Below are 14,821 nucleotides of genomic sequence, written 5' to 3'. Positions count from 1 at the left end.
TCTATATTTGCAGATAAGTTTTATTTCATTCAAAAAGCGCGCAATTTATCGACAGTCAGTCAGTATGGCCTTCTTTAAATTCCTACTTTAGAAATAAAACCAGTCTGACTCCGAACTAAAACACAAACAGATTCTGAACAAGATCCCACACCCAACATGCAGTGTCTGACTTAAAATATCACCTCATCTTTACACTGATAAAACCTTTACTTCTCTCAGGGACGTGACTTTAGAGGAATTCAGGGATTTATGTATACATATATATCATATACATATACAGTTAAACCTTCTAACTGACTGAAGGTTTAACAGCATCTTCGGTTTGTTTGGTCCATCCTTATCAATGCTGTGAGCCTTTGATCTTTTACTTATAAATTCTTTGTCTGATACGACCTCTCTCACTGACACCTGAAGGAGGACTGAGGCTCCGAAAGCCTGTGTTGTCAAATAAACCTGTTGGACTATAACCTGGTGTCGTGTGATTTCTGACCTTTTCCAACACCACCACCACTGCATCATCATAATATCTTCAGACAGCAACATTGTGCTACAGTTAGTATCGCTGTGGCTTCGATGCAGACATGGACTTGCTTTAAAATCACCGGACAGAGATGTGTGTGGGCTACGTGAATAAAATGAAGTGAAGGGACTGCATGTAGAGAAAGTTTCACTACCACAGGATGAGCCAATGACTTCATGGGCAATCAACTATAGTTACTATCGTTAAAAAGGCATTACAGAGGTACAGCACAAACAGCAACTAGATAAATAAACAATGATATGATTTCTTTGGTTTTGGTTGCGAGGAAATGTTGCCCAAGAGTGGACCAATGGGAAAATAAAACATTGTTCTTCTTTGAATCATGCTTTTGGATCATTTCAATTAATCGTCGACCTTAGTTTAACATCTAATGGTGCTTTTATTCGCATTTCCCAAGTACCTCAGTGGAGGTAAAGTACCAGTCGATCTCTTTGAGACAAATGAAAGCTGGCTGCTTTGCCGCAATTTAACCCTCAAATTCTCAGCTCTTTGCTGCAGTCCAATGGTAGTTTTGTCAGCTTCACAGCATGCAATACACATGATAGGAAATGGAAGTACATTATTAGCCTCCACCAACATAGTCAATATAGTAGTCACTATACTTCAGGAACACTTCACTTATTGTAAAGTACACTGGGGTGTCTTGGTAAGCACAGAAGGTTGGTTCAGTCTTTCTTTTGCTGCTTCTTTCTTGCCCTGCTTACTTTCATTTATCTTCTTTCCTTTGTCCTCCCATCCCTCTCTCCTTTCCTTTCTTTCTCAAGTAATCATTGCCTTAATTTTAAAATCCCTTACAGAAAGACTGGAATGTCTATCCTTTTAGCTTTATTTATCATTTTCCTAACTTATACTATATATACCTGTGATGTAGTGCTAATTGTTTTCTCTATTTTCTCTTTATTTGGTACCTAAGATTTGTAACTAGTTACTTTGTACCTTAGGTGGTGCTACATGTCGGCAACATTGCATACTATACGCCGAAACCCTGCTCTTGTGTAACTTGAGTACACGCGACAATAAACCTAACTCTAAAATCCTCATCCTTGTTTATAAATCGCTTTAAGGCTTCTCCATGTTTAGTGGAACGCCAGCTGAGATTATACCCTTACGTCTTAGAGCAGGGCCTGAAACCAGGACACTCTGAATTGAGACTGTTCATTTTGGGTGGTACTTTTTGGAAGTTATGAGTGTATGTGTGCGCTTACTGAGAATAAGATAGCATTACCGAGGATTCTCCGGTGGTGGTGGCCGGAGGTGGTGGTATTCGCTCAGGACGCTTGCAAATATTGCCATATGTAAAACGGATAAGGATTTGCAATTGCAAGTGAACATCTGTCACAACTGCGGAAGGTTTAGTCATAGTATCCCCAGTTCACCCATTCTCAACATCGTGACAGGTCACGTACTGGATGGTTGCTGGTGTCTTTTAATATGTTCGCTTCCGAGATTTCACTACTTGGAATGAAATGGAAAATGAAAGCAAGGAAACATTTATAACTCTTAAAATTTAAGACCTTGCAGCAGTCATTGTAAGTAGCAGATAACAGCCTTTGGTTTTGAGATCCTCTCCTCACTGTAAAGTAATCTAGTGAAATGCAAGAGAAGTCAAAGTGCTTCAAATATGCGCTTAGACTAACGCAAATTTTGTTGTGACTATTTTCTCCATACTGATTTATATTTTTAAGCCAATCAAACCCGCAACATGCAACTCTTCTGATCATGCTAATGGATACAGAATTCCACTTCTTCTAAATAGATTTCTGTTGGTGAAAGGATTTATTCTTTCACTCAATGCAGTCTGATGAGTTCCAACTAATTCAAACACTGAGACAAGTGAAAGCTGAAGGATCTGGAGATGCTGTAAATCAGGACCAAAAGCAGAATTGGCTGGAAAAGCTCAGCAGGTCTGGCAGCATCTGTGAAGGAAAATAAAATCAGAGTAAACATTTCGGGTCCAGCCACCCTTCGTCAGTCTGCCCGACCTGCTGAGCTTTTCCAGCAACTTCTGTTTTTTTTGTTTCTGAGGCAGGTGTTTTGTGATGGTATGTTATATTAATGCCTTTCAAGTCATTATAAAAATTGTTGTCACCTCAATTCCCTTGCAGAAAGGATTATAACAATTGCTTTTCAGTCACCACTTGACAGAAATGTGGAGAAAAAAAATCAATGGATCTTATTTGCCCTTGCAGTTTCAAAGACCTTGCTGTGTTACAAAGTAATTCAGTGCAGAGCTGTACCCACCTGCTGTAGCCAGCTGATGCGGTTCTGGAGCCTGCCTTCTTCCAGGAATGTGCGGATTTCTGAGGAAATGTTCAGCCAGACTCTGGCATAGTGTGTAACATTCCCAACAAAGGCAAACGTTTCATTAGCCTGCGAGAAAGTAAACAAAAGTCAGATGCCGAAAAAATTTATTCATTAGTCTTTCCAAAAAAATCTTGTCTGTGTTTCCAAATGGCTAATTTCAAAAGGAGTTTTTCTGGCTTGGTCCCCTTTTAACAAAAAGGAAGACAGCTTTGGAATTTGAGCAATGGAGGCACAGCAAATGAAGAACAATCACTTCCCTGGGTGCAAAGAGGAAGAAGATACAGGCAGAAATGACACTGGGTTGTTCTGAATAACCATCACGTATCCGACTGCACACAGCAAATCTGCCCAGTCAACCGAGCAAGTAATAATTTAAAACAGTTACAGTCACAAACAAGTCACTTATCCCATCACCAACAAGGCATGAGGTCTCCTGCCCTGGCATGGAATGTCACAGATGGAACAATTCAACAGAGAGCACAGTTTCCACTGCCAGCTTAATTGCTCACCACTGACACTATCATCAGACTCCATTTCCGCCACCTCCGGCGAGATGTCACCACTAGACACACATTCCCCTTCCCTCCCTTATCCGCCTTCCGCAGGGACCATTCCCTCTGGGACACCCTGGTCCATACTTCCTTCACCCCCAACACCTCCCCGCAGCCCCACGGCACCTTCCCCTGTTACCGGCGAAGGTGTAACACCTGCCGATTTATCTCTCCCTCTCCAGTATCCAAGGCCCAAACATACCTTCCAAGTGAAGCAACACTTCCCAGAATCTAAGATAATAAAATGTGAGGCTGGATGAACACAGCAGGCCAAGCAGCATCTCAGGAGCACAAAAGCTGACGTTTCGGGCCTAGACCCTTCATCAGATCTCTGATGAAGGGTCTAGGCCCGAAACGTCAGCTTTTGTGCTCCTGAGATGCTGCTTGGCCTGCTGTGTTCATCCAGCCTCACATTTTATTATCTTGGAATCTCCAGCATCTGCAGTTCCCATTATCTCTGATACTACTTCCCAGAATCTAGTCTACTGCATTCGCTGCTCACAATTGGATCTCTTCTACATTGGGGAAACGAAGCGTAGACTTGGCAACCGCTTCGCAGAACATTACGTTCTGCTCACAAAAAAGACCCTGAACTACCTGTTACCTGCCACTTCAATGCATTACCTTGCTCCCTGGCCAATATCTCTGTCCCCAGCTTGCTACAGTGTTCCAGTGAAGCACAGCACAAGCTGGAGGAACAACACCTCATTTTCCACTTGGGGACCCTACATCCCTCTGGACTCAATATTGAGTTCATTAATTTTAGGGCCTAAACTCCTCCACGTCCCAGCCCCCCACTCCACACACCAGGCCTTGTTACCACATAGTCTGCCATTACACACCCCCTGTTGTTAGTCACTAACAGTCCCCATTAACAACTATTCACCCTCCCAGCCTGATCGTTAGCAACTCCTTTGTCTGTCCAACTGTCTCTCTCTCTCTCTCTCTCTCTCTCTCTGGGCTCTATCCTATCATTTACTCCCTACTCCACCCAACTCCCTATTTTCTGCATATAAACTGATACTTTCCCAGCAACCACCAGTTCTGAGGAAGAGTCACTGGAACCAAAACATTAGCTGTTTTCTCCATCACAGACGCTGCCAGACCTGCTGAGCTTTTCCAGCAACTTTGTTTTTGTCACTGACAGTATGCTGTCTGTATTTCCCTGTGTGCTAACAGTGATAGAGTAACCAATCGGTCATTTAGTTACTAAGCTTTCTACTGATGAATATCATTTAGGACTAGGGTCTGAACTGATGCCTGGCAAGCAAAGTAGGTGAGACCATATATGGCTGCAAGGCGAGCTGTTATTGTACACACTGGCAACTTTCATCACTATCAGGTTGCTGAAGAGGAACAGGTGACTTGCACTTTGAAACACTGGTTTTAAAATGCCTGAAATCTTGTACCTGCATTTCCTGATGATAGAACCTCACTTCCTTTTGTCAAATTTTTCTCTGTTTCAATGTTCAAAGTTGTGAAAAACGTGAGTTTTATAAACTCAGGAGCTGTAGAAAAGATCTGAACAGTTTGCCAGTCATGCCCTTGATAAACTATAATAAGGAAAACCTTGCATTTATATAGCACTTTCACAATTGTGGGACGTCTTAAGTGTTTTACAGAATCATAAAATCCCTACAGTATGACCGCAGGTCATTTGGCCTACTGAATCCACAGCAATCCTCTAAACAGCATCCCACCTAAGTCCATCCCCCTATCCTACTCCTGTAGCCCTGCATTTCCCATGTCTGACCCACCTAGACTGCACATCCCTGGGCACTCCGGGGCAATTTAATATGGCCAATCCACCTAACCTGCACATCTTTGGACTGCGGGAGGAAACCAGAGCACCCAGCAGACTCCAGGAGAATGTGCAAACTCCACACAGTCACCTGAGGCTGGATTTGAACGTGGGTCCTTGGTGCTGTGAGGCAGCAGTGCTAGCCACTGAGCCACCCTGCTGCCCCGAAGTACATTTGAGGTGTAGTCACTGGAATAGTGTAGGAAGTGTGGTAGCTAATTTCTCGTCAAGAAACTCCCAGTAAGAACAAAGGGATAACGAATGGATTGTATGTTTTTGTGAAGTTGACTAAGGCTGAAAAAGAATATTGGCTTCTAAAATTCTCTTTTGCAGTACACTTTCACACAAAAGTGCAAGGTTACAAGACTTAATTAGTAGACAAGACAAGAGATCTAACTATTACCTAGCTTTCCCTTTCATTGTTCAAAAGTCGTTCACTGAGAAATATTTTTGTCCAAGTCTTTGAGCCTTTAACATCCAGTTAATCAATGTTACTTAAAATAAAACTTGTACAAAGGTCCTAATGCAATTAAATTCTGCCAAGTAAATAAAATCTTTCCACCCTGGTGAGTGTGTTTCTGTGAAGGAGGGTAGCATGTTGAAAGCAGCTGTGTACTCTCGGTTTATGTTTAAAAACCTGATGTGATGGCTAAAGCCCGGTTTTCATTTTTTACAGCATTTATAAAGTTTAAAAAAAATCCTCTGCAACAAACAAGATGGCGTGAAAATTCAATGAAATGAAGAGGTTTTTGTACATAAATTCAATTCACCCTTTATTGCAGAACTGGAATGAATTTTTTTTTCACCACTCTGTCTGCTGTACAAAAACTACTTGTATACTGCCAGTTGCTGAATTAAATATTCATTATCTTTTCTTTCGCTGCTGTAAACTTGCAAGGCAGTGCACTCTATCAGCAGATATTAAGTTTTAACATGCTCCTATTGAACACATCTTGCTGTATTTTTACTTATGCTAGTAAGCTCCCAACTGTACTCCGTGCATTCCATCATCTCTTTCTAGCAAAACCAGACAAGACAGGGGGAGATGGGAGGGCTGGATTCTGCTTGTAACTCTGGAGCGAGACTAAGTATGATTAATTTTTAAATAAATAACATTTTAAAAATAAATAACATTTTTAAAATAAATAATAAACATGTGATCCAACAATCGGCAGACATCGTAAGATAATGTTGAACATGCTCATCACTTTAGTTCTCTGAACACACAGGCATTAACCCACTTGCAGTGATTTGCTGAATCAGAATATTTGGCCTTCATTTAGAGATACTAAGAACTGCCGATGCTAGAGTCAGAGATAATATGGTGTGGAGCTGGAAGGACACAACAGGCCAGGCAGTAGAGGAGCAGGAAAGTCGATGTTTTGGTTCAAGACTTCTTCTGAAGAAGAGTCCTGACCCAAAACATCAGTTTTCCCACTCCTCTGATGCTGCCTGATCTGCTGTGTTCCTCCGGCTCCACCCTGTTCTATTTGGCCTTCACTGTTCTGTTCTGCACTTTTAGTCTCAATAAGTCACACATTATTAGCTGTCCAAGATGCTGCTGTTCTCTAGCTTCCATTCTTGAGCCAAAATTACTCAAACAAGTGGTATTTAAGGACGACTCTATGAATGAAAAATGGTTGGAGGGATATGGGCCAAGTGCAGTCAGGTGGGACTAGTTTAGTTTCGGCTTATGGTTGAATGGACCGATTGGACTGGAGGTCTGTTTCCATGCTTTAGGACTCTATGATTAAGAGAATGATTTGAATTTACAAAGTGACTGTCACAAAGTCGGGATAGCACAAAGTACTCTAGTCATTGGTATGCTCTCAAAGTACAGTCACTGATCTAAAGTAGGAAATCTGGTAGCGAAATTAGCACACAAGATCTTTTGAGAAATGAAATGTAATAATGACTAGATAGATTTGGTTTCGGATGTTAGTTGAGGGACAAATTATCCAGAACAACAAGGATAACTCTTTTTGTCTTCTTCAAAAAGCTCCTGTCAGATAATCTACATCCACCTGGGAGACCAGACAACTCATCAGTGAAGTATCTGCTGTGTCATTCTGACTTAGGGATGAGATGACTGATGCACTTAGACTGTTGAATTTAAGTTAGCAGTAGCAATTATAAATATGGTCCCAATAGTTTATAATGAAAGTATAAAACTGAGAACAAAAGGAATTTTTAATATAGAAACTGAACTACATTAGCATTCCCTGATATGACCATCCCCAATCTCGAACTCCACCTGAAGGCAGAGATCCCACAATTGTGATTCCATATATATAAGCCGACAAAAGTCCAATCAGCAATGTTAGAAAATTCTTCAGATAAAGTGTATGCAGCTCGACCATTTAGGGATACAGGGCAGACTACTTAATTCAGAGGCGTGGAGAGATTCCTTCACCCAGACAGTGGTGAGCCTGTTGGATTCTCTGGAAGCAGTTGAGGCCAAAACATTGCATATTTTCAAGAAGGAATTAGATATAGATCTTGGTACTAAAGGGATCAAAAAGTGTATGGGGAAGAAGTCCGAACAGGGTACTGAGTTGTATGATCAGCCATGATCATCTTGAGCAGTACAGCAAGCTGAAAGGCGAAATGGCCTTCTAATATTTTTATATTTCTGTCAATCTGTGCTGCATTACATGAGGTCAGATTTCTGGATATCATCCTCAGTGATGTTGGTTTAACTTCCTTTGAACATTATATACAGCAGCTTGATTAATGCACTCACGTTAACTTTCTGTTTATTGACTGTAACCTTTAACTCATTTACTATAAATCAGTTAGCGGTGACAATAAAACTATGCAAATAGAATTTCAGTCCAGTCACTTGTCAAAATGCAGACGAAATTAAACCCCAAGGCCAGTAAAGGCCAGATAGTGACTCTAAATGTATCAGTTCACTCAGAAGATTAACAAATGTGGGAACATGCAAAATCTCAGAACGTAACCTGTATCTTTGGAAAGATTCAACAGTAATCTTAAAATAAACATGTCATAAAGATTCTGTTCATTGATTCATCAAAAAATAAAGATTCTGCAACCATTCCAAACCCTCGCCACTAATGACAAATCCCATTGGCTCCATCAGAGGAGTTAGCAGTTCTCTGCTGGGAGGAAGGGAGATGTTGGGGGCAGAGCAACAGAGAGAGACACACACACACACACACACAAAAGTAGTAAGACTCTTGGCTAGGGCTCCCACTCCAGGTTGCTATTCAATGAGAGCCACCAGTTATGTATTCATGGACCTCGCTCAAGGAAAGGGTCAGTCTCTAATGGATCATCTTGCTGTAAAAGTGTTCACTGTAAAAATGCTTCGGAAAAATAATGTGCTTTCTGAAAACTGGTGATCAAGCAAGCAGAGCATCAATGCCTTCAGGATGAAGAGAGAAGGGACAGCAAGGACAAGAATAAAAATAGTGTTCACCGAAATTAATTGCAACAAGCTGCATTAGGGGGAAAAGGACAAGGCTTAAACCTCTGCTCACAGATGTCCGTCACTACCGGATCTTCCATCTGATGTTGAAGGGCACTTTATAAAAAGGAAACGTCTGCATTGTACATCAAAACTACCACAATTTTATATCTTTGACAAGATTTTGAAGTAGCTCCAGAACAAGACGATCACAATGAGATGGGGATTTGGACATCTTTGTATTAAGACCTTCAAGAGAAGGTCTGTTTCCGTGTTGTCTGATTCTATAAAGTTAATTGAATTGTTTCAGATGTAGCTTGTCAAGTCAAGAACCGATGGGAAACATGTGCCACTTGAGGATGAAGCCTGACTGGATGACAGGCATTAAACTGACCAGTGAGAGGCCTTTCTTGGGATTCAGGATCCTGAAGGCAGAAATCCAGCTGCCGGGATAATGAGGGGGGCAGCAGCTTACCAGTACAGCTAGCATCCAGTAAGGTTTCCTGGGCTGATCTCGAGAGGCAGCGGAAGCTGTCTCACGTTGATGGGAATTCTTTTCAGTCAATGTGACGTATAACGACACACCTCCGGGGCAGGTGAGGTGTGAGCCCAGACATCCTGGCCCAGATGTAGTGACATTACCACTGCAGCCCAAAAGCCTCTAAACTCCAAGTTAACATTGAATTGGAATGGGATCGGGGATAAGTGGTGTCAATTAACTCAACAATGAGTCTAAATATTACTCAATTGAGTGAGCAAGTTCGCGAGTGCAGAAAATGTGACGACGGGGGTGGGGGGGCGCTCTGGCACAGAGGTAATGTCCCTACTTGTGGACCAAGAGACCTGGGTTCAGATCCTACCTGCTTCAGAGGTGTGTAAAAAAGCATCTCTGCACAAGCTGATTAGGAAAAAGTAGGTGAAACATTTAAAAAAAAGTGTGACTACACCCACAACCTGAGTCACATCTTGGGCATCTTTCCACTTTGCAAAAAAGGTTCTTTTCTGTGCAAGCTGCAGCTACACACACCATTCACCTTGACTCTACGTCTGCTGCCCAGTCAGCCCCGGTGTGCTTACATGCTGCTGGGTGGTGGGGATCCCCAGCGGAGGGCTCTCTACTTAGGAGTCCTCCCCCTTTCCCTCAGGCAACTGGGGTGGAGGGTGTTGCGTGCAGCAGTTCCTTATATCCACACATTGCGACGGTTCACAAACTCTCAGCCCAACTGTTCATTCTGCGTCACTTGTAGAGTCCGTGGCCGTGTATACATATTGGTTCGGGGTGATTCCATTCTCCTTTTAGTTGAAAAACCTTGTGTTGTGTTTTTTGGTGGCACTTCAGCCCCACGTTTCAGATATTTGGATATCCGGTATGGAGGGGAGTGAGCAAAGCAGACAGCCTCCTTCGTGGGTCTGTTGTTGAGCCTTGCCAGGCTGTCAATAAACAGGTCCTAGCAGCAGGCCATGAAGAGGGTCATCTCTGCTGATGCCCTCACTTCTTGCACAGTTAAGCTCGTGCTTGTGTATCCTTGGAGAGGGAGCACACAGTATCCGTCAATGCTCTCGGTGCGTTCAGAGAGAGGTAGGCACTACGCAGGATGGGCTACTTCACTTCTCCCTCCAACTCCATTTTAACTTAGTCCCCCCTCTCTCTGTCTGCACATCCTTCACCTTAGATTGTCTGCCTTTAACAGGCTTTGCACTGAAATGACAACATGGGTGTTTTTGCTGATTTAACAAGAAATAAGTTGTGGTGGAAAGGTCACTCAGGTTGTGTGCGAAAAATTCTGGGTGGACATAGAAAGGAAATGATGAGGAGGTTCTAAAGCTGTAGCGGTAGTTTCCTGGGTTCAAGTCCTACCTGATACAAAGGTGTGTGATGACATCTTGGAACTGGTTTATTAAAAAGGTAAAATGTGATTACAAAGGTCCTGTGCTCTGGTAGTAGTGCCCCTACCTCTGAGCCAGGAGCGCTGGTTCAAGTCCCAACTGTGACAAAGAAGCATAATAACATTTGTGAACAGATTGTTCACAAAAAAGCATTTAAAATATAGAATTGATCACAAGGCTCTTGTGTAACAGATGTAGTGTCCCTACCTCTGAGCTAGGAGACCCAGGTCCAAGTCCACCTGATCGAGAGGGGTGTCAAAACTTCTTGAACACCTCCACTCTATGATATTGTCAGAAATGGGGGTGTTCACTGATAATTCCACAATGTTTAGCACCATCTGCCACTCCTCAAACAAATGCAGATAATGTTCAAATGGAACAAGACTTGGACAATATCCAGACTTGATCTGACAAACAGCAAGTCATATCCATGCCACACAAACGCTAGGTAATGACCATCTCCAATAAGAGACAATCTAACCACCGCCCCTTGACATTCAACGGTGTTAGCATTACTGAACCCCTCACTATAAACATTCTCGAGGTCACCATTGATCAGAAACCCAACTGGTCTCGCCATATTAACACAGTGGCTATAAGACCAGGTCAGAGGTCAAGAATCCTGCACTGAGTACTTCACTATCTGACTTCCCACAGCCTGTCCACTGTTTACGCGGCACAAGTCAGGAGTATCATGGAATACTCCCCACTTTGCCTAGATGCTGCAGTTCGAACAACACTCAAGCTTGACACCATCCAGGTCAAAGCAGCTCACTTGACTGGTACCACATTCACAACAGCCACTCCCTCCACTACCATCACTCAGTAGCAGCAGTTTATACCGTCTACAAGATGCACTGCAGAAATTTAACAAAGATCCTTACACAGCACCTTCTCAACCCACATCCAGAAGGACAAGGGTAGCTGATATATGGGATCACCACCAACAAGTTCCCCTCTAAGAATCTCATCATGGTTTGGAAAAATATTAGCATTTCTTTACTGTGGCTGGGTCAAAATCCTGGAATTGTCTTCTTAACAGCATTGTTAAGGTGGGCTGCAGCGGTTCAAGAAGACGGCTCACCAGCACCTTCTCAAGGGCAGCGAGAGAATGGATCCCATATCCCACAAGTGAATAAAAAGGTAAGGTTGATGAGAAAATATTGATATGTGATCACAATGATAATCCTTAAAGTTTAACTTTCAGGAACCAGTTCAACTCTGCTGGGGACATCTTAACAGACATTAATGGCTTTAGTTGAGACACTAACCAAGTACCATCATCAGTCAGAACAAATCTCTCTCCATCATGTCTAACAGGTAGATCAATGCTGATGGGCTCCTGAAGATACAAACTTGATTCAAAGTTGGGTGTCAGCATAAATGAAGTAAATGGAAGGGACAGGAAAGAAGAAAATGGCAGAAGAAAAGAAGATATGGAAAGAACACTCAATTGTACCTGTACTAAAGTACCTATAAAATATCCTAGGTCACAGAAATGATTTGAAGCAATATGTGACAGAGAAACGCATCAATATATTAGGAGAGGTCAAATAAGTAGAAAAGAATATCTTGAAAGAGATACAGAGGTGAAGGCTAGAAATTTCAGAGCTTAGGGCCCAAGCTGTTGGAAACACACCCACCAGTAGTTAAGCAATGAACATTGGAGACACTCAAGAGGCCAGAATTAGAGAAGCAAAGTTATCATGGTTTATAGGACTGCTGGAGGTTACAGACATAGTAAGGCCACAGAGGCAGTCAAAGTGTCCTGGTTTCAAGTCGAGCTCTGAGACCTAAGGATACAATCTTGGCTGGAATTTCACTAAACGTAACAACACCACAGAGGGATTTACAAACAAGGATAAGGCACTGTAAGCAAGGGACCGATTACTTGAGAAAGAAAGGAAAGAAGAGAGGGATGGAAGGATAAAGGAAAGATAAATGAAAGTAAGCAGGGCAAGAAAGAAGCAGCAAAAGAAAGACTGAACCAGCCTTCTGTGCTTACCAAGACACCCCAGTGTACTTTACAGTAAGTGAAGTGTTCCTGAAGTATAGTGACTACTATATTGACTATGTTGGTGGAGGCTAATAATGTACTTCCATTTCCTATCATGGGTATTGCATGCTGTGAAGCTGACAAAACTTCCATTGGACAGCAAAGAGCTGAGAATTTGAGGGCAGGTTAAATCACAGCAAACCAGCCAGCTTTCATTTGTCTCAAAGAGATCGAATGGTGCGTGATCTCAGCACAAATAACAAGAGAACTCTCAAAGGTTTGAGAAATGCTGCTACCACTATTAACTTATACATCATCCCAACTGTTGTCATTTAAACATGTAAAAGCTATTCTTTTTCTGAGTAACTGTATTTGGATAAAGACACCGGAGCAGCATTATTAATTACAGACTTAAGTACAGTACTTAACATTACAGAGCAACAAAAGATAAGGTAACTGCTAAAAATGGGGTTGAAGATAATTAGGAAAGAGTGCTCAATATTACTCACGGGAGGCAATGGCCGAGTGGTATTATTGCTGGACTCTTAATGCAGACACAAGTTAATGTTTTGATCTGGGTTCAAATTCCGCCATGTTAGAATTTGAATTCAGTAAAGATCTGAAATTAAGAGTCTAATGATGTCTTTGTATCGATTATAGGGAAATCCTACCTGGTTCACCAATTCCCTTTAGGTAAGGAAACTGCTGTCCTCACCTGGACTGGCCTACGTGGGGCTCAAGACTCACGGCAATTGGTTGACTCTTAACTGCCCTCTAGGTAATCACAGATGGGCAATAATTGCTGAACTAGACAATGACACCTTCATCCCATGAATGAATTAAAGAAAAATCAAGGTGTTCTGTCAGTTTATCTCATAGCTATCAAGTTTGTGACAGAAGCAGGTACTTTTTGGCAGTTTGACTGAATGACGATCAACAAGGTTGTCAGCACCTAGAGACACTCACCAGGAAACAAAGAGATTAAAGAGTGTGTGATTGAATGAGGTTGTGGGAAGCAAATGATCTTTTAATTATGCAGATGACGTTAAGAACTGATTTCCATCAATGAAGTCATTTGCTAAGCCCCTTATTTATATGGCAGTATTTGTTGACAGTGTAACATCAGAGCACCTGTGCTTATCAGAAGTGCATATATACACAGAATCAAACCATTGGGGGGGTTTAGGAATGTAGGAGTTGAAGGGGCCTCTCCTGCTCTTCTCCACACCCCACAAGCTTTCTCTCCCTCCCCCAACCCTTCTGATTCTCTCCGCATCCCGATGCTGACCCGCCTATCTTCCCAGGTCCCCATTTTTCCCTCTGTCCTCATACTTCCCCATCTCCATTCCCAATCCTGCCACCCCCTATCCCCCTGGTCCCAATCTCCATCCGATTCCGCTCCCCCCCCACCCCCCAACCACCACCACCACTCTCAAATGATAATCCCCTTGTCCTGGGACTCCAGACCTCCCTTGACCATACTGTTAATATTGAATGGAATGGTAATACTGGGCAGTCAACACAAATTTATGAAAAGGAAAGCATGCATGACAAATTTGGAGTTTCGAAGAACGTTAATTGTAGCATGAATAAAGGAGAGCACAGTATTAATGTACCTGGATTTAAAATAGGATTTTACTAAGGTCCCACACAGGAGGTCAGTAAATAAAATTATAGCACATTGGCTTGACGGTGATATATTGATGTAAACTGTGAATTAGTTAACAGTCAAAAAACAAAGCATTGATAATGGATCATTCTCAGGATGATAGATTGTTCTAATCAAGATTCCGCAAGGATCAGTGCTAGACACACAAACCCTCATTATCTTTATGCATGCTTAGATGCAGACAACAAATGCATTATTTCCAAGTTTGCAAATATGTTCAATCACAATTTTTTGAAAATTTTTAATGACTCAAAACTAGATGGGAGTGGAAATGGGAAAGAGGATTCAAGGACGTATAAAGGGGACTTGGAGGGGCTATAGGAATGGGCTAGAACACGCCAGATGGATTATGCTGTGAATTGTGTGAGGTTCTCCCTTTCGGTGGGGAAAAAAAAGAAGGGCTGAACATTTCTTAAAAGGTGAGTGATTAAGAGACTTGGGAATTTCTGCGCATTAATAACTAAGACCTAGTATGCAGGTTCAGCAGACAACGAGCAAGATCAGTGGTATACTGAATCTCACTGCAAGCAGATTTAAATACAGGAGCAAAGATGCATTTTTGCAGCTGTCCAGAGCTTTAGTGAGACAGCACCTGCAATATGATGCACAATTTTAGCCTCCTTATACATGGAAGGATATGTT

The 14,821-nt window shown here is 42.2% G+C and overlaps 1 protein-coding gene across 7 annotated transcripts in view; it reads right to left on the bottom strand.

Annotated features, from left to right (window-relative positions):
- Positions 1-14,821, bottom strand: part of abca2 (ATP-binding cassette, sub-family A (ABC1), member 2) — a 508,939-nt gene that overhangs the window by 224,274 nt on the left and 269,844 nt on the right. For all 7 annotated transcript variants that reach the window (XM_059638365.1, XM_059638369.1, XM_059638363.1 and 4 more), the window contains one exon: positions 2,783-2,911. In XM_059638365.1, the coding sequence (XP_059494348.1) occupies positions 2,783-2,911 (129 nt within the window). The remainder of the gene's footprint in view (positions 1-2,782; positions 2,912-14,821) is intronic.

Source organism: Stegostoma tigrinum, chromosome 29 (assembly GCF_030684315.1).
Source record: "Stegostoma tigrinum isolate sSteTig4 chromosome 29, sSteTig4.hap1, whole genome shotgun sequence".
NCBI lineage: Eukaryota > Metazoa > Chordata > Chondrichthyes > Orectolobiformes > Stegostomatidae > Stegostoma > Stegostoma tigrinum.
The sequence above is the reverse complement of the archived record's forward strand: the minus strand, read 5'-3'. Positions and strand labels throughout refer to the sequence as shown.